This window comes from Amblyomma americanum, chromosome 1 (genome assembly GCF_052857255.1).
Source record: "Amblyomma americanum isolate KBUSLIRL-KWMA chromosome 1, ASM5285725v1, whole genome shotgun sequence".
In the NCBI taxonomy this organism is placed as follows: domain Eukaryota; kingdom Metazoa; phylum Arthropoda; class Arachnida; order Ixodida; family Ixodidae; genus Amblyomma; species Amblyomma americanum.
Genome location: NC_135497.1, coordinates 262,448,924 through 262,468,801, shown reverse-complemented (window position 1 = coordinate 262,468,801; position 19,878 = coordinate 262,448,924). Strand labels below are relative to the sequence as shown.

Here is a 19,878-nt window from a genome sequence, read left to right as displayed (position 1 = left end):
GCAACCTGCATGATTGGCACTTGTGCATACTGTGTAAAATGTACTAGATTGTCAAGCCATGATGGGGATGATGACTGTGAAAACCATGAATGGGAATCTCGAGAAACTCTCCTATAACTGCTACACAGTTGAAACAGCAGGGGAAGATGCAAAAACAAGAAGGAAGACAGGACATGCAGCATTTCTGTCCTTTTTTCTTGTCTCTGCATACTGTAGTTTCTCTGCTGTGCTTTATCTGAAAAAAATACTGAAAAAAAACCTTGCCATCTGTGGTAGCACTATGAAGGCTAACAGACATGCACCAGCAGCTTTGGTTACAGTGGATAATTTCCCCTGAAGTGTGATTGCAAAAGATGACAGGTCAGTTGACTGCTTTTACTGTTTTGTATTTACAGCAACATTTAGGGCTATATTGATGACCGTGGTAACAGCGCAGTGCTGCAGTTTGGCAATGGGCATATTATTGCATGGATGATACGAATACAAGAAAGGTTATGAGGTGACAGAGAATGGCTTTGAATGGATTCGTGCTAGCAGTTCAGCACCATTGAGATTGTCAGCTTTGGTTTTTTTCTTTAAATCTACAAATTATATTCATAGCAATTAGGCATCCTTCTAACAGTCCGGTGTACTGACTTTTTTCTGTTGGTGTTTTTCTTTGGTGCCCCTTTAAGTGAAATATGTGTTGTGACAGAATGATGTCCACACAAGGACAGATTTTTAATGCAGAAGAAACTTGGGCATGCCCCTCCTGAATTAAGCTTGTGAAAGCTGATGTGCAGTCTGCTTTGGTAATGGAGACTCATTGAGTTCAAACAAACTTTTTAATGTTAGCTTCTCCCCTATGTTGTGAAGTTTTAAAGCTACTTATTTTGAAACATGGTAGAGGGAGGGTATGCAGATAACCTCAGGGTGCTTGTAATCGTTTCGACAAGAAGACTTTTCTTTGTCTGGGTAAGGCAAGAGGACTTGTCTTGCCCAGACGAAGAAAAGTCTTCTTGTCAAAACATTGGCAAGCACCCTGAGACTTCCCCTCTCTTGTTCACTTTATTTCGAAACAGTGCTTTTGGTTAAATTTTTTGCTTCATTGTGCAGGGTATCATCCAGAAGGTGGGGCTTTTCTAACCAAATTCAGTTGAACATTGATTTAGAGGATGTTGGACAACTAAATCGTGGTCAGTTTCAGGAATCTGAATAAGGAGTAGTTAGAAAAACTCAGAGTAATATCACATCTATATATCTGTGTAGCCATTAAAAGCTGTTGTGCCCCGCCGCGGTGGCTTAATGGTTATAGTGCTCGGCTGCTGACCTGAAAGACACAGGTTTGATCCCAGCCGAGGCGGTCGAGTTTCAGTGGAGGCGAAATTCTAGAGGCCCATGTATTGTACGATGTCAATGCATGTTAAAAGAACCCCAAGTGGTCAAAATTTCCGGAGCCCTTCACTATGACGTCCCTCATAGCCTAAGTCGCTTTGGGACTTTATACCCCCATAAACCTATTATAGTCTTAGGAAAAGTGAGGTTGTGAGACCAGTAGTTATTTCTTGTGTGTAGCCTTGTTATGCAACAGATTAATTTGTCATGGGTTTTCTTGCACTCAGTTTTAAATACTTCAAGAATATTTCGTTCTGAAATGTTTGAAGTGATCTGAGCTGACTGCATGTGATTCAGCATGTTTGTCTTCTCTTATTTCAGACGTTTTTTCATCAAAAGTGACGCTCCAGGGAGCCTTAAGCGATTCCCAGTTTGAACGACTTAAGAAGACAGGAGTAGATGCTGCCTTTGAGGTTCGCAAACTTTTTGTTTTTAGTATTTTGTACGTATTTTGTATGAAATGTTGAAATTTGTTATGGCTTTGTTAGTATTTGTATTGTAGTGCAGAAGTGGCACATTTTTTGACCATTGAAGGAAGGTGGAATTTTGGCAAATGCCTCAGTTAAATTGCATTTAATCAAGGATTTGAAAATGCCAGAACTGGTCAATTCAATATGTGTCAATTCTAGATTCAGGGTCATTTCTTTGAATTAAACATATTGCATCCATCACCTCACACAGTAGGCTGAAATCACTAACTAAAGTTGTCTGAATATGGCTAAAATCCCTCTGTCATTAAATGGAGAGGCTGTGCTTGGCTATAATTCACCAGAGTGTACTCGGTGCTAACTATAGAAGACCATGCTTGACATTGAAATAATTGAACAGCTGAATAGATTTAAAAATCTTTCAGTGCCAAGATGCTCTGTTGCTGAGCATGACATTGCTGGCTGAACATGCAGCCACAGCAGCTATGCTTTTATTGGAGATAAATCCCTCGTTATAATGAAGTCAGCGGGATGGCGAAAAAATTCGTTATAAGTGGTAATTCGATATAAGCGACCACCCAAGAATATCTAAAGCAGTTGAGCTTTAATTGCGCCACAACTGCGAGGAAGTCAAAGTACAGTGTATTCAGTGAAGCAAAACTTTCATTCAGATGCAAAAGAGGCAGTGAGCTTTGGCTGTTTCAAGTTCTTAACGGGCGCGTGCAACCGCTACTCTAATCTGACCAAGCATTGCATGAGGCTGCGGTCGCCGTCCATGCATTCAACCTTCAGGGTATTTTGAACTGCGAAGGCAGTGGCCGCTTTTATGTGGAGGGGGGGGTCACAGAAATGCTGTGGCTCTAGTCTGCGGTTGTGTTTGTTGTGCTCAAAAAACGATTAGCCACTCATTGTGGGTACGCAGCGCGATCATGAAAACTGAACGATTTTGCAGTAGGGGCTTTGCATGATTACTGGGCAATTTTTTTCCCGAGCTCAGTTTGTTGCCGAAAGCTGAGCTCGCTCGCGACTCTCAAGTCTGAATGGGCTCATAATCGGAGGGGCACCTCTTTTGTGCTTTTTGACACCTTTCAGCACCAGAAGTGCTCTTCATAACGGTAAAATTTTGCTCGCCAAGCGCACCCCATGGAATGCTACGGCGCAAGTCTGCCTGCGGTCTTTTGGCCATTTTTTTGGCATCCAAGAGACCGCGGTTTACTGGCATCACAAAGCGTTACGAAAACTTTATTTTCATTTGGATTCTATCACGGGGAACACCAGCGATGCGATTGTGACAGATTCGGGCGTGCTGCACCATGGAACTTGACAGCTTCTGTTCGCTCTGCTATAAACACCTGTGGGCACCCTGCATATGCGTGGTACCCGTTACTAGGCAGGTAATCGGTCGTAGGTTTGATACCTTTGTGACCTGTTCTGTGCCTGCAGGGTCGTCGCCATTCAGCGGCGTCGATGCCTCTGCTCGCCACTGCGCTCTAAATGGGTCAAGCTCTTCGTGCGCTTCGAGTAATGCGGCTTAAAATGCATTCGTGTGGGTCGGAACCGGAAGAAATTTCGAATAAAGTGATATTTCGAGTAAAGCAATTTCGTTATAACGAGGGATTACTTATTAGATGATGAATGCCGAGATTTTTGTGCAGGCCAAACAGCTTGAGCTATCAATACTGTAATTTGAATTGCTAATGTGGTATACATCATAACACATTTTTTTTGCTTTAAAATGTACAGTCCCATGTATTTCATTACCTGTCACTCATCTGAACTCAAATTATGAAGGAATAAAAACGAAAAAAATCTACCTCCTCATTTTGCTAGTTTATGTACACATGTACTCTCATAAGCCAGTATCAAAATTTGTTAGCGCTGCTAAAATTTGAGAAATTAGTATGCCACGAATTCGGAACAATGGCCATTTAGTTCATTTTGCGCACCTAGTTCGAGCTGTTTGAAAAACCACCTTGAAGGCCAAGGGACAGTAGACAATATATTACCTACCAAGTATCTTGTTATTCTTTCCACGAAAGTTGTAAGGAAATGAGAGACTAGGAGTTCAGCGCACATTTGCGCAGTTTTTCCTTCACACAGCTTCTTCCCAGTGACGCCAACTGTTTTGATAGGAAATGTGCTTGCTATTGAAAACATGTTTACATCAACCTTTGTATTCAAGCTCTATGTAGTAATGAGTACACTGTGTGCCAACCGTATGTTGCAAATTCGTGGCACTGGCCATTAAAGGGTTGATGTTTGCTTATTTCATTATGTGCACTTGCTCGCTTAGTCACACTATGATTTATTTATTTCAGCCAGTGTAGAAAATACATCCATATGAAAGCAATAATATTGAGCATGCAAGGCATATTGGTGCATGATTTTTTGGCTATATGTGCTCATCAGAAGTGTGTCTATTTAGTTAAAGTTGCACAGTAAGCTAAAGCTTCTTATTTCTGGGTGTCAAACAATACTTGGCAGTTCTTAACATGAGCTGTGTCGTAGAGCAGTGAGTTAGCTTACTAGGCTGCTTTGTGCATGTTTCAACGGCTGAGTGGCTAGAGCAGATGCGAGGGAGTAGAAAGGAAGTGTTTCATCATTTGTGCAACTGTCAATGCTTAAAAAGCAAAGGTGCTCTTAACTGAAAAAAAAAAAAAAGATTAAACTTTTTATTCTTCCTTTGGGCATAATATCACGTTCTCGAGGTTGTGTACTCCTTGGCTTGGTCCCAGGCCCAGGGACCAGGATCACATGGTCACAGATGGCGCATTATCATTGGTAATAAGGTGAACATGGCAGTGGTGTATTTTTCACTGGCCAGAAGGTGATCATATTATCCCATAGTGGTAAAGTCATAGCATTATCTGTTAAGACAGACTTGTACCATAGCACCATAAACCTGGAAAACCACGCTGGTGCAGTCACCTTTGTTCAGTTTTGATTTCGAGGCATTTCCACATCTCCTTTTACATGTAATGTTGGGTATCAACCCATGCTGTGTTCCTGAGAGGCCTTCAGATGTCAAGTGATATGTGGACTTCATGGGCAAAAGTATTATGGATCAAATATAAGTAAAGGAAGCTTAATGATTTGTATGACTTTTTGGTATTGTGTACTTGACTATTTCTTGATTGGTAGAGTATAGTTGTAGGCATAATATTGTCCTGTTTATCTTGGGTACAGTTCTTTCCGGTAGCAGGCTTATTTCTAGGTTACTGAAAAACAAGAATGGCCTTGTATTTAACATTTTTTTTTTGGTGGCCATTAAAGTGCCTTAACAACCATTCATGTTAACTCAAGGTTTCTACTGCAATGTCTCTTTCAACTCAGCTGTTGTTTTTGTAAGCAAAAAAAAAAAGCTTTGTAGTCTGATGCAGTGTTATCACTAGGCTCAACTGCATGCAGTGCGGTGCCTAGGGTGCCACCCCTTCCCCCTACCCTTCCAGTGCTCTGCTCAATCACCATGCTCCGCATGAGTGAGGAGCTTACTTAGGGAATACCTACTTAGGGAATACATTTCTATGTTCATATTAGAATAAGCAGAAAAACTAACTTGTAAAGTTTGCTTTGTGAACAGAGGAGCACTAATAAAAATAAACGTAACAATGTTTTGTGACTTGGATGAATGTGCTGATTGACAGTGAAAACACACAAAAAACAACTAAGCTTATATGCATAGGATTGACCAAGAACAGATAAGCAATCAACACCCCTCATAGAAATTAAGACGTACAAACTCTGGAGGCACTTGATGGACGCATTCAGTCACCTGAGAGTGCGTATAGAGCAAGGAATAAAGAGGTAACAAAATTTTCTTTTTCTGACTTTGAGGGCTGCAATACTGCTGAACGTTCCTTTGCCTGATGCTTTTTGCCAGTTTGCATTCAACAGATAATACTGCAAATCCTGAGAAATGAGATGTTCCCATTCTAGTTGTCAAGCAGTTTTTGATATGTTTCAAAGTAGAAGCCTCCCCCCTCTCAAGGTGCCACAGGCAGAAGTAGCCTCAGGAATATTTACAGGCCTGGTGGAAAGGCTATGCAGGGCAATAAAATCCCACTGAGTGATGAACAAGACGATGTCCATTGCTGACCAATACTTGGCCTCTTTGAGGTCAATGCCTGTTGCTTTAAGGTGCCTAATAGCCAAGTGCGCTCTCAGACAACTAGTTTTAGAAGGCTGTGAGTTTGAGAATTAAAACATTGAGCTGATTTCAAGTTAGCTAAGACCTTTCGACAAGTGCAGTGTCACCACCACAGTCACTGTGGCCCCTCTGCTGCAGCTGCATCCCCATGAGCTTTGCACCCAACGCGGACTGCATCCCCCTAGGGATACCACTGGTCTGAAAACAGTGCGACCAGAAACATGACATTGACTGAGCAGCAAGGCCTGAATGTGCGTGATAGCTTCGTGTTTAGCTTCCATGTAGACGCTTAATGTTATTTGTTTTTTCTGTTTAGGTTTTTGATTCCAGCTGCAAGAACTTTTCAAATGAAAAAGCATATGAAGCTCATGAAGCTCTACTAAAGGCAAGTCTTCTTCATTTCTAAAAATGGTGTACTAGGAGTTCAGTGCATTTTTCACTGCATAATATAGTGTATAGTTAGACGTTATGATTACTGTGACTTTGTAATGGTCAAACAGCAAAAGTGAAACAACTGGTTTAATTGATGGGTATGATGAGTAGGCTTGCATAGCCGTTCAGGCGCTGACAAGCTTAATTACCCTGCAGTTCTTTCAAGTATTATGCCTGTGAAAAACTATAGGTTCAAAAATGGTGTCTGTAGATATCGCTACACAAATAATCTCTTGCACAACTTATTGCTCAAAGGAGGACGTAGCAACTACCATATTTACTCTATTGTTATGGTTTTCTCCTGGAAAAATCGCTGAAAAATTATATGCGCGTTAGAATCGAGCATGAGAATGAAACTATGCCAGCAACACCCTGTTGTCATTGGCATCACAAAAATGGCGCCTTGGTACTTCTTGCGCATCGATATCGTATCATGCATATTATCGACATCGCGTTCTGGAGTCCTCGATCCCGGGAGGCCTTGCGAGCATCTGAAGTGTCCCATCAGCAATGCACTGTGACTTGAACCAAAACAGAAACGTCGGTTGCGAAGACGCGGTGAGTTCACTACGTTGCCGGGTTTTAAAAAAAGTCAACATTGCGTGCGGAGGTCTTCTAAGCACACAATGGCGCAGCCAGGCAGTCCCGCGCCGAGCACGCAACTGCCACTGTTGCTCTCGTTCAGGGCGCACAAGCCATAGAGTTTTTAAATATTATATTAAGAGACTCTATGGCACAAGCGTCTTGGCCATCATGGTGCTCTGTTTAATTAGCAGAGTGCACCACCACTACAAGATAAACGGGCCATGATGTTATCGGAGCGCATTATCTCGGTGCGCTGCCAAGGTCTGCACTGCGGGCACCGACGAAGGCGCAACGGAACGAACCGAGAAAAGTGAACACTTTAAAATAAGGTTATCTTGCATATGGTAGCGAGTAGCAATCGGGTGGCCTTGCTTGTGTATTTCTTTATTGAAGCATGAAAATCTGGTGTGCGTTACAATCGAAGCCATTGCGTTTTTTTTTTTTTCTGACCTTAAAAACTGGGTATGCATTACAGTCAAGTTCGAACCAGACTGCGGTGGCGTGTTTTGATGGAGGTGAAACGCAAAAGGTCGAAATTATTCCGGGGCACCTCCTTTTTTTCTTTCTTTCACTTCCCCATTTATCCCTTCCCTTACAGTGCAGTTCAGGTGTCCACCGAGATATGTGTTACTGCTCCTTTCCTTTCCTCAAAAACCAATTTTCATTTTTTTACAGTCAAAGTCGTTCCATTTTTTTTTTGTGACCTTAAAAAACATGTGTGCATTACAATCGAGGATCCCTTAGAATCGGGTAAATATGATATTTTCATTATTTATGCATGAATGTCACCGAATTTGGCAGAGGAGAGAGGTGTGGGTAATGGGGGGATTGAATGGCAAAGGGGCAAGAGAACAAGGAGTATTCCAGATTAGCATAGGGTTTGGCGCAATTTGGGCATGCGTGGTAGGGCCAGTGACAGTAGAGGAAGAGCAGGAAGGGGTGAGGTGTGTATTCAAATGGATGCACCAGCAACGCCGCTTTAAGTGCGCCCCAAGACTGTGCTCGCTCTCTAGCAAAACTGCACATGCTGCACCATATCCAAGGATTATCTAAAGCTGTTCAGTGCAGATTCCACAGAGTTCCTCGTACAGTGTGTGGCTGTTGATAAAATGTTGATATATCATATCTAACCTGAGAGCATATCTAAGTTGAAGCTGAGCTTCTGCTGTCTGCACTAATGGGGGAGGCTTAGGCTCAGGGATGGTGCTAAGGGGAGGCAATGGGGGATGATCGCTACTCTTAAATTTCCTGAACGCTTCGTTCAAATCCTGACGAGGAGGAGGCTTCATGATAGTGCAGCCTGCATTGGGCCCCCTCGTTAGTATGTGATGCTTTCATTGCTGCATTTTGTTCATTTATTTTATTTTTATCAGAAGTAATGCCAGAAAGGCATCATGCCTACCCAACATTTTATGTGCCCCTCCTGCTTCTTCGCACATTCCCATCATGGTCTCAGTCCATTCTGTCAACAGGCAAAGTGATGAGTATAATCAGTTTGCTGAATAAAGAACTCACCATCACCAAAGGCGAATGACACTAACCTGATACAGTGCTTGGGGAATGCCATAAAAACTAAATGCAGCTCTATGCTCTGAAAGAGGATCCTTCTCCATGTGGAGATCACACTCTCTCACCATGCTGCTGTTGCGGTTGCTGCCATTCTCTCCTGTGGTCTTTCTGGGGATGAGTATCCACTGTTCTCTCCAGGTCTGCCTGTGTGTTCCCCAACAAAGAAGGAAACATTGCGTTGAGTTTTTTGACGTCATCGGTGCTGTGATCTGTTCTTTGCAGGGCTGAACTTTCGATTTTATCATAATTTTTCCTTCATGGAGATCCAAGCAGCCAAGTACATAGACATCTGAGGGGAACTAGTAATAGTAGTCATATTGCTTTACTTGGTTGCTCAAAGTCGAGCACCAAGAAGGGGGCAGGCCTGGTGTGCAAGGGCCAGCTTGTCTTGCAGCTGATCTGAGGCGAGCCAGGCACTCTTAAGAAAGGGGGGGGGGGGGGGGGGGGGAATGAGTCTGAATGGCCATGGGGCATTCTAGAAGACAATGGGCCAAATTGGCATATGGTTCAGGACTGGTATGAATGGGATGTTGAGTTGAACTTTACAAAGGAGAGTAACATGGACAGTGTATAGAGAAGGGTGTGGAGTGGGAACCGTGTGCCTGTTGTCGTGGAGGTTGTCTATGTTGTAAAACACTAAGAGTTCATTTACATCACCTGCTTCCTTCAGGATTAGGTTTAGAATATATGTGATGATGCACATAGATTACGGTCTCAGCTACAAGTTTTGTATGGCTTTAAGGGACACTGAGGTCAATGCCATTTAGTTTTCATTCTCAATAAAATTTGATGGTTGGGAGAGTTGGGTGCAGTGCAGGAGGAACCGAAATTAGAGCTAACACCAGCCAGGCATTACAGGTGAATTTAATAGTTGCATGGCGCTTGCATTACTATGGATCCTTTTTGTCACCTTGATAACGAAGGCCTTGCTGAGAACAGTGGGCTGCTGTTTTGTGACCAAGAGTGCGTGCAGTGCTTTTGAGAACCAAATCCAAACTGATTGCCTGTGATGCCTTTTTTTTTTGTCCTTCTTCAGTGATAAATGTTCACAGGTGGTTGAAAAACAAGAATTACCTTACTATTGAGACACATGATCCTTAATTCTTTCTATATGCAGTAAAAAAATCTCCCCATACGCAATAAAAGGCCGCAGTTTATTTGTGGAAATGGCCAGTGCTTGCAACACCTGTTTCATTTTTTACTCTTTTCTAGGTTACAAGAGCTTTGCTTTCGAGGAAAGTGGCTTTTTCTCAGTATAACATAGTAATGCATGTATTTAGGCCTTGTTGGCTGTCATTATTTTTTAGCCAGCTAAAGGGCCGTTGATTGTCTAATTTTCGTGGTGCAAGGATTGACGTATTAGCAGAAGTGCAAGCACTGAGATGTTAATAAACTACCAAAATGCCTTTTAAAGTGGTAGTTGTTTATTCCACTTCTGCTTTGTGTAATGGGATTAGGAAAAATTGACCGATAGTGGGGCTGACGAATTTATCACCTGACCCTGCTGGCCAGTGAGAGTATTTCTATATGGGTCGGGTTGTTGGCACTCATGAGAATGCACCCTGAGTGGCCATATAATCTAAGTGGGCATGGCCAACATGGACATTGCAGTGGGTGCTCTCAGGGGTTAAAAGGATGAAAGCTCAGAAACCTGGGGGACAACGACCGCACTTCACAGTTGTTGTTTCATGCAGTATGCATTAGCATGGCCTTTTTTTTTTCTTGTTAAGGATTGATTATTACTGATGTGATGCTTTGGTTTGTGCTGAATAACGACATGAAAATAACAGGTTTCTGTGTAATTATACTGGGCTTCCCGCAGTGTTTAAGCATATATTTTAGTCTTGCTATTCATCAAGGTTATTACTTCTTTTTGCAGACAACCCTGTCCAAGGCCATTGAGCAGCTCAAGAAAGACAATGAGCGTCTTCTGCAAAAACACATGATTGAAACTGTGAGTCATTTTATAGTGATTGACTCGCATAAAGAATTTGTGTCGAAGAATGACGCTTTGTAAATAGTACCTAGCCGGATTGCTGTTCATGTTATGTGTTGATCAGTGGTTGTCTTCAGGTCAAGACATTGCTTATCAAGTTCGAAGAGAAGACTGGGCCTGATCACCTGACTTTACCCATGAATGTCTCTGATCTTGAGATCAGGTATGCCTTCCAATTGCAGATACTTCTGTTATGACATAGTAGTTGGCTAAAGCAGTTGTATGTTTGCATGAAATTATTGTCCCTTGTTTTTGTAAAAAAAAATTGCGTTTGGTTTTGTTCATGTGCGTAGTAGTGCTCTAAGTAGTTTTTTTCTTTTTATTGTGTTTTCTGGACAGCAATCTTGAAAAATATTACAGAATGCATTTGGTATTTTTACTTAGCTAACCAAAGACATGCTTTGTTTTGTAGGAATGACAAAAATGCATGGCAAACATGCAAGATGCCATAAAAATGGGGGCAGTGGTACTTTTTAATGTAGATTCCTTGTCTCAGAAGAGAGTGTACTTTGCAGTATAGTAACATATTATGTCATAACTGGCTATCATTTTTTTATGCTTAAAGATTGTGCATTTTGTTTCTCAGTGGTGCTCCAATACCTACTTGCTAAGACCACTTGACAAATGCATGATAAAATTTCCACTGAGTTCTAGTTACTGCATTTTCTTTTGTGGGCAGAATTTTGTATTATCTAGAACCATTATACTGAGGCATGTAAGTCACCTGTATAATGTAATAGTAAATGTGACCATTGTAGTCAACTGTTACTCTGTTGAAGTATTGGATTGAGGCTGTTATGTAAAGTACACACTGATGACTTTTGATAAGGTGATGTGTAATACTTGCATTTTTCCTTTTTTGCGCATTAGTTATCACGTTGACTGATTTGTGATTTAATTTCTCAAAATGCTGTATTTACTCATGTAATGAATGTGTCCCGGTTTTGTTCACGTAAAGAAAGGGAGGAAGGGAAGGAGAAGCAGGGAGGTTGACCGGGTGCATGCTTAGTTGTTACTACTGTAATGTTCCTGTTACACAAGGAGATCCTGAAAAAGCAGTGTGAGCTTACAGAATGGCAACAATAATTCTTGCAAAATGCCTTTGCCCTTGTAAAGCAGCTTTCTTGACTCTGCAAGCAGTTGTGAGTAACTAGACTTGTTGCTAGACTACGTGAGCCTTTTAGATATTAAAATGTAGTCCTCCAGGCTGTAGTTATTGCTGTCAAATTGTTCTGTGCTACTGCTTTATGCTTGGTGTTGCTGCTATTGCATGGTTGAATGCAGGAAGCTACCATATTTATTCAAACCTGGATCAGCCACAAATATAGGTTAGCCCCCTAAGTTAGTGTGCATGAAGTTAAGAAATAAAAATATCTGATATATAGATTGAACTATGTTTATAAGCAGAAATTTCAAGAAGGGAACGCATTAGTTTGGCTTGAATAGCTGGAACATCCAAGCTCATTCCATTGTCAAGTGCCACTCTCTTCATTGAGATAAGCAGGTATTTGTCACTTCTCACATTTGCTCAAGAAAACTGATAAGGAAGTTAGTAATACCTTAACAAAGACTGATGTTGGAATTCGGTCCAATGAGGGGAGTTGGCTTGCCAGATCATTTTTCACCATTGCTATGGGCGAAGCTTTTTTGGACACAGTTGTGAGTCGGCTGTGTTTATGGGTTACTCCCCGTTAGATAAAAGCAATATTTCTGGAAAACAGATGTTGACCACTATTCAGATAAATGCAGCAGTATGATGGCAACACCTTGCTGGAGGTAATGCATTAATCATGCAAGTGATTAGTGCATTTCAAATAATCACGTGGAATTCAAGCTGTAGTTATCACTAATTGTTTGTGAGGCAAGTGTATGTTCAGTATTATAGTAGGTACTGCGTGGGCAATTTTCTTTGGTTGTTGGAGCTCAGTAGCAAGCTGGCTTTGGTGACTGTACTAGAAGTTCTGATATTTTGAAATATTTTCTTTCTTGCATCTAGGTTGAATATAGAAAGGACGAATGTGGAAGCAGAGTTTACTGTGGATTTTGAGGACTTTCATACCTCACCTCACTATTCACAGTATTTCAAGGAGCTTACGGTAAGACAGGAACTTGAGACAAAATGTGATGGCATTATTTCTGTAATTTTGATTGGCTAGAAATATTTCTCCTCTTCCATCCTCCTTTCCCTTTAGTTCGTAATTAAGTTTCAGCTGCTGTAAGAGTTTTATGTTCACTCTACCAATCATAGGCCATGTAAATGAATTGGACTGATTTTCTTTGACCAATTTCAAGCCTTCTGATACTTTCCTGTATCTATAAGTCTCGCACAACAGAAGTGTGTTTCAACAAAGATCCGGTAAAAGACTTAAGCCCCAACTCGATGGACACATCCTACGCGTACCAGCGGAGCGCCTACGCGAAGCGCGCGCAGGCGCGAGCAGGGGCAGATATCTGTCCATGTCAGATATCCGCGCCTGAGCGCGCGCGCTTGCGCGTGCGTCTGAAGCGGGGTCCGGTTTACAACAATAGGAGGACGGCGGGGGCTCTCGGGGACTCTTTTCTTTAAGGCTTGAACCTATCCCAGGTTCCTGGAACGTTTCTTCGCGGTTTAAGTTGTCCTTTCAGCGCCCCCCAAATCCCCTTACTTCACGCTTGAAATTCCTTCGGTCGGCTGGAGAGGGAGAACGCCCCAGCACAGGGAGCATGGAGGTGTATGACTTTTTTCGACGCTTGGCACGGCGCGTCGCTGGGCGCGTAGGCGCTCCGCCGTACGCCTAGGATGTGTGCATCGAGTTGGGGCTTTACCAACCACGTAGCATTTTTGTTGTTGCTTGTAGCTTGTTTTTCCTCTGTTCTAGGTTGAAGCTCTTAGGTTTTTTTTAGTATGTTTTTATCCTCACACTGTTTGGTTTCATACGTATTACATTAGCTACAGTGCAACACTAAATGTCAAATTTCATTAAAACACTTGATTATTTGCGTCTACGGTGGTCGAATTTCGATGGAGGTGAAATTCTAGAGGCCCATGTACTGTGTGATGTCAGTGCATGTTAAAGAACCCCAGGTGGTCAAAATTTTCGGAGCCCTTCACTACGGCGTCCCTCATAGCCTGAGTTGCTTTGGGATGTTAAACCCCCATAAATCATAAACTTCATTATTTGATCATTGCTATTTCATGGCAGTTACATTAGGTCTTTAATTATGCTCTGTCAGGGACAAAAATGGTATACACCATGCAAACTTTACTTAAACTTTATCACGAGCCTGATTTCTGGCATTTCTCATTCAGCAGTAGTGTGACAGATGTAAAAGAGGAAACTGACATGCCTGCAGTTAAAAATGGTCCCCACCGCCCAGGTGGCTCAGTGCTAGGCTGCTGACCCGAAAGACGTGGGTTCGATCCCGGCCGCATTTCGATGGAGGCAAAATGCTAGAGGCCCGTGCACTGTGCAATGTCAGTGCACATTAAAGAACCCTAAGTGGTCGAAATTAGCTGGAGCCCTCCACTACGGTGTCCTTCATAGCCAGAGCTGCTTTGGGACCTTAAACCCCATAAAACCAAAAATGGTCTCCCTCTTGGCTGTCTCGACACCAGGTGTGGCTATGGTGTGGTGGTACAAAGCCATTTAGGCACAGCTCAGTGTGGTGCACATCGTCTTTGCTGCCGGCAGTGCATTTTGTGTCAAGTCAGCCATTTTATGCGCCACTGAATGTAATGTCAACTTTTGCTGTCCATTGTGTACTGGGAATGAAAATGTGGAATACATGCAAAGCTTCGTGCTTCATAAATATTGGAAACTAAAGCTGATCACTATTCCTTTGACATCTCACACAAGAATGCGGTTAGATGAATTGCTATGCTTGTCTCTGTAGTACTTGCAGTATTTTCTGCTTAAAAGGACACATATAAACTGAAGTTGATGTGAATTGATAGATTGCTGCATTCTAATGACAAGGAGGCTACTTTTGTGTAAAATGGAGCTTTTATAAGCTAGAAAGGGCCAAAAAATGAAAACAGGTATCGCCACCATCGGCTGTTTTCGCAAGCAAACTGCGGTAATGTCAAGACTAAATTTGCGCAGATCTCTGAGGCTAGGCTACACCATGATTCAATTTCAAATGGCAATCAGAGTCCTTTTTGGCCTTGATGTCTTCAGTTTGAATCGAGTGGCAGGAAAAACAGTGCTGTATTATTAAATTCAATTTTCTCAGCAATAAATTCTTCTTTTGATGCTGAAAAAAACACCAACATAGCCACAAGAAGCAAGACTATCCAAAAAGAAAAACAAAGTTTAACGTTGCTCTCAATGCCCCTTCAAATAAAAGCCTCCTATCATATCTCATATGAGTAGCTGACGGAAGTGTGTACTATGTCCCACCAGCAAACTAACTGGGAAGTTCAACTGTTAGGAATTTAATTGTATTTTCTTACTGAAATGTGTGATATTCTTGCCATTATGTTCTGAACAAATATTGAAAGTGCTGCTGCATAGAGCTCGAAGCAACTGTTAGCACGCAGGCAAAGATTACTCCACATGTATGAGTGAGGAGAAAACCTCTTGCTGTTTCCTAGTAGCTGTTTTTTACACAAATTATCCCTTAATGCCTTTTCAAGGTCATTGCAGAAGTAAAAATTAAGTTGGCTTTTGAGTGCAGACTCATACTGATTGTGCATGTGTTGTGATACTCCAACTCCCAAATTTCGTCAGTGTGTTCTATTGCAAAGCAGTAATGTGCCAGTTGCTGAGAAATAGTTCTGTGGTGTTCAAAATAAAGCAGGAAAAGTTGTTGATTCTAATTAACTTTTAAAATAAGTCTGGTCAGCTCTACCTGACTGTATTATTTTGTGTGGTTAGTGAGTTTGTAGCTACACACAAGACAATGCGATATCAGTTTTAAAACAAAGAAAGAGTCATTCCGTTAAGCCTCGCAGGAAGAGGAAATTCAGCGCTTTTTTTCATACCAACCTGAAACAGCTCATGAGGCATGCAGAAAGTTGAGTGTAAACACCATGTCTGCTCGTGAAGCATTGCAATAACTTCAGCTCCAGATTCGAACTGCCTGCTCTGTTGTACCCTGGCATGCACTTTTGCTTCATCGTTTTGAAAAATAATTACTGTGCAGTTGGCACTGACTACCCTTTCCCTTGCACCAAGTAACTAAGCAAAAGGATGTGCATGATGTGGTGCAACAGTGCAGGCAGTTTGAATTTGGCACCCTGGGCGCTGCAAAACATCACCAGTGGATGCTGTGTTTGCACTTAGCTTTCTGCATGCCTCATGGGCTGTTTCGGTTCTGTGTGAAAAAATGCACCGAATTTTATTGCACTGCGCGGCTTTAGAGAATGACTTTTTCTTTGTTTCAAAAGCTGATATGGCATTTTCATATCTATGGCTTCTAACTCACCATTGGCACTAGCCACCAGACTGTGCTAATTAATGGGGCTTATTAGTAAATTTAGCTAATTAGATGTCTAATTAGTATAATTTTTATAGTAACTGATATCTGCCGTAGCTGACAGCTTTTCTTGAAAATGTTTTCTAATTCGAACAATCTATTTAAAGGAAGTTTTGAAAGTGTTTCCTGATACCCCTATTATGTAGTAGATTTTAATTGTCAGTGTTTGTTGTAACCAGCGGCACAAAGCACACTTTGACCTTTTAGCGATGCTTCAGATCTTTGCCGATTGATGCAGAGATGACTGAAGAAATGCCGTGATCCCTCAGTGGTGGCATGAAATGCTGTGCGTAGCATATCTTGCATTAATTTTGGTCATGTTGGCTTAGCCAGTTAGCCGTGTTGTTTATGTGAACATGTCAAGTTGGTTATTGTTGCCAAGTTGAGATGTGCTTGCCATTGTTTCTTTAATATTTTGAATGACATCACAGCGTGTGTCAGAGTGTCAAGACAGCACTGTTCTTGTGAGGGAAAGGCATCTAGTACAAGTGCGCAAAAACTAGTAAGCATGGTCTGAGAGCTGTTTAGTTTGTAGAATCTCATGAATGTTGTATGAAATTTTGGTCTGTTTAACCCCAAATGACTGTTTCTGCATATTACCAGCTATATTACATCTTCCTGGATGTATGTGTGTCATTTAGAAAAAAAAATTTTGGTGAATGAAAGCACTTTTCCTGTGCACTTTCGGGCATTTTAGTCCAGAAAGTTGGATGGGATTCAAAAAGTAGGAAGAACAAGTACAATTAGCATTTTTTAATTTGCATGCTGCAATGTTCTAAGTGACACCATTGCTTCCTGCAGCTAAGGCTGGCCAGCATAGTGGACGAGAGGCAAAAGGAGAATGTGAAAGCATTTGGTCAGGTTGTTGATGAACCCTTGAAAAGAGCCCGTCAAATCATCCTCCTCTCTGCACCAAAGTACAAAACAGAGTATGGTCTTCGTTCGTATGTAAGTGCTGTTTTCTTTTTTTTTAAATGTGCTTTTGTGGAGCAGATCAGGGTACTTGCTGGTTTGATGCAGTCAAGCCAAATGACAGTACTTTCTTCTTGCAAGCTGCACTGGTGGAATTTGTCACTTCTCTATCCTAAGGTTGGGTACAACTTAAGTCTGCAGTGAAGCTCTGCCCACAATCAGGACCGACGCACTGAATTCCTCCACGACAAAAAAGTATTCCGTTGTTAAAACTTCTCTTGTCGCCTAAACAAAAAGCTATAATCATGAGACAAAAGTTATAAGCTCTAGAATTTTGATACCTGGCTTGTTTAATAAAGTCAAACATTAAAAAGCTGATTTCATTTACTTTTGTGACTGGCTAGCGGAGTAATACAGCACGCCGCGGACCGCGGCGTAGTGTTAACTGCTACTTTTTAAGTTGTATCCTACTATAGTAGATCGTTGGTTAGTGTACCAGTTTACTGGTAATGAAGCAACATGAAAAATTAATTTCTTCAGCAGTGCGTGCAAAACATTGTGGTCAGACAAAGTGAGTCAAATGTACCATTAGTAGGAGCTAACATTGTGCAGAAAAAAAAAAACCTCATTATTACATCAACATATTGGAAAAGAAACATTCAGGTGTTGCACATTTGTTTGCTCTGTGAACATGCATCATCCTTCCAGCCATTTTCAGAACAACAGAAGTGGCAGTTTTTCTTTGTGAACAATCACTCGATTATCCTGGCACTCCTTTACCATGAGTGTGATTCACAATGTTGGCCACACTCATCTAATTTGTGTCGTCTATGCTACGGTTTGTCACTCGCAATATGTCAGCTGTTCAAGAGCACAACACAAATGTTTGCAAGCTGGGGAGGGTGAGTGAAAATCTGCATAAATGAAGATACATCAAATCATAAAAATGCTGAGAATTTAATTTTTTGCCAAATTATAATGCATGTGTACCTAGTCTTACTGCTGTGGTCATTGCAGTTAACTACATTGTGGCCCTATTAGTAGTTTTAGTGGATTTGCCCTCAGAATGCTGTTACACATTTGTGCTATCCAGGCATAGCATCGAGAAGCCATGCGATAATTGCTGTGGACAGTATTCTTTCCACAAATTGGGTTCTGCTCGCCTTGCTGATTTGTAATTCACAGGGTGTTCAAATCTTTTCTCTTTGTGGCTGTTTATCTGACTAAATTCTGTACCAAACGTTCATGGCTGCATGGATTCTCATCTAAGCTTTGTGAATGGTGATATTGTTACCAGAAAGAACTGTACCATTCAGTACAAGTTCTCAGCACATGCTATGTAACTGTAGTCATTGGAGTTATCAGGAAGTTCTGTCTTGTGATACATATTTTCGCTAAGGTGTTCAGGCATTGTTTGCTTTCCCTTGGATATGGAGTACAGTAATTCCTTTGCTGATCCTCACTTGTCAGTAAACCCTTGGGTGTTATCTGATGTGCCATTATCCACTGATGCAGATTATGCAGGTGTGCCTTCTGCAGCTGGAAGAAGGAAAAGCCAAGTATTGGCAAGAAGACCTAAAAAAAAATATAATTGTGGACTTCATCAGCGGAGACCCTGAACTGTCCAATGCTTTGGCTAGTGTGAGAGGACTGTGGTCAAGCATCCTGGGCTTCTTTGCTTGGGTGTTATCGCTGTTTGGAGTTGACCTGTAGAACCCAGTCACTACTTTGCTAGCAAGAAATGTCGAGGCCAACTTGCCTTGAACTATAGGGCTGTGATATTTACTTGAATTTTAGAAGCAAAGTGTACCATGCAGTATTTAGTGCCAAAGTTGCTGTGTAGCTGGAGCTGCAGTGCTTGCATATTTCTGCTCTTCTAAGCAGTTTTGGTGACAATACAGATTTATTGTGCTGCGTTGAACATAATTGTTTCCACTAATAATGCTTTGTTAGTTTCTAGCACTTATTTCTGCAGTCAGCATTTTAGTAAAATGCTGCCAAATTTTTTTTATAGTCACTTTTATGCAAGACATGGTCAATAAATGTTCTTTTGATAGTACTGGTCACTTTGTTTACTGCTTGGCATTCATAAAACAAAAAGTACTTAGGTCGGTAACATGTGCTCAGAAGTGTGTGCATAGTTTTGCAGCAATTTTAAGCTGACCTTGAAAGATTTTAACACAGGTAGGTTTCAAGAAGTGTGAAGAGCTCTTGCATATGTACATGAGACACGAATGTACATTCATTCATCAGTTTTGATATACTTCAGGTGGCAGATGCACTTTTCATAGCAGTAGTAGCAATTTTTTTAATGGTTTACGCAGCTGTTCATGCACCACTGTAAAGGCCCTAGTTGGACTTGCTCGTCGGCGTCTTAATTTTAAGCACAAAAAAATAGCAAGAGCAAGGCCATAAATATAGGAATTACATTGACATGGTTAACTTCTCTGGTTTCAATGAACGAAACTGTAGTTTGCATTTGCACATTGAAAGAAACATCATTCCTGAATGAGTGCCACCACATGTATGGGGCTTTCTTGCGTCCAATGGCACCTGAACTGTTTCATGTGCACGTCTTTCATTTAAGCAGCTAACAGGGTATGTGTATAGAAGATTAATTCAGTTACTTCTAAAGGAATTCTTTTTAACAGGTTCCTTTGTAAAGCTTCCTTTTTCTAAATTAGCCACAAGCACCATATGTTAAAGGGACTCAGAGGACAAATTGAAGCTGGCCGTACATTGCCACATTAACACAAATTCAACCTTATTAATATCCAGATAAATCTGCTTGACCTTGCATAAAAAGTTCATTGTCAGTCATCATCATCATCAGCCTTACTGCACCCACTGCAGGGCAAAGGCCTCTCCCATGTCTCTCCAATTAACCCTAACCTTTGCCAGCTGCATCCACCCTTTGCCTGCAAACTTCTTAATCTCATCCGCCCACCTAACCTTCTGCCGCCCCCTGCTACGCTTAC

At 41.5% G+C, this 19,878-nt stretch overlaps 1 protein-coding gene across 2 annotated transcripts in view; it reads left to right on the top strand.

The window, feature by feature from the left end:
* LOC144115021 (uncharacterized) overlaps positions 1-18,959 on the top strand; it is a 66,221-nt gene extending 47,262 nt beyond the window's left edge. For both annotated transcript variants that reach the window (XM_077649143.1, XM_077649142.1), the window contains exons 17-23: positions 1,696-1,787; positions 6,266-6,334; positions 10,415-10,489; positions 10,609-10,694; positions 12,528-12,627; positions 16,790-16,936; positions 18,416-18,959. In XM_077649143.1, the coding sequence (XP_077505269.1) occupies positions 1,696-1,787; positions 6,266-6,334; positions 10,415-10,489; positions 10,609-10,694; positions 12,528-12,627; positions 16,790-16,936; positions 18,416-18,613 (767 nt within the window). In that variant the 3' untranslated portion in view covers positions 18,614-18,959. The remainder of the gene's footprint in view (positions 1-1,695; positions 1,788-6,265; positions 6,335-10,414; positions 10,490-10,608; positions 10,695-12,527; positions 12,628-16,789; positions 16,937-18,415) is intronic.
* The last annotated feature ends 919 nt before the right edge of the window (positions 18,960-19,878 follow it).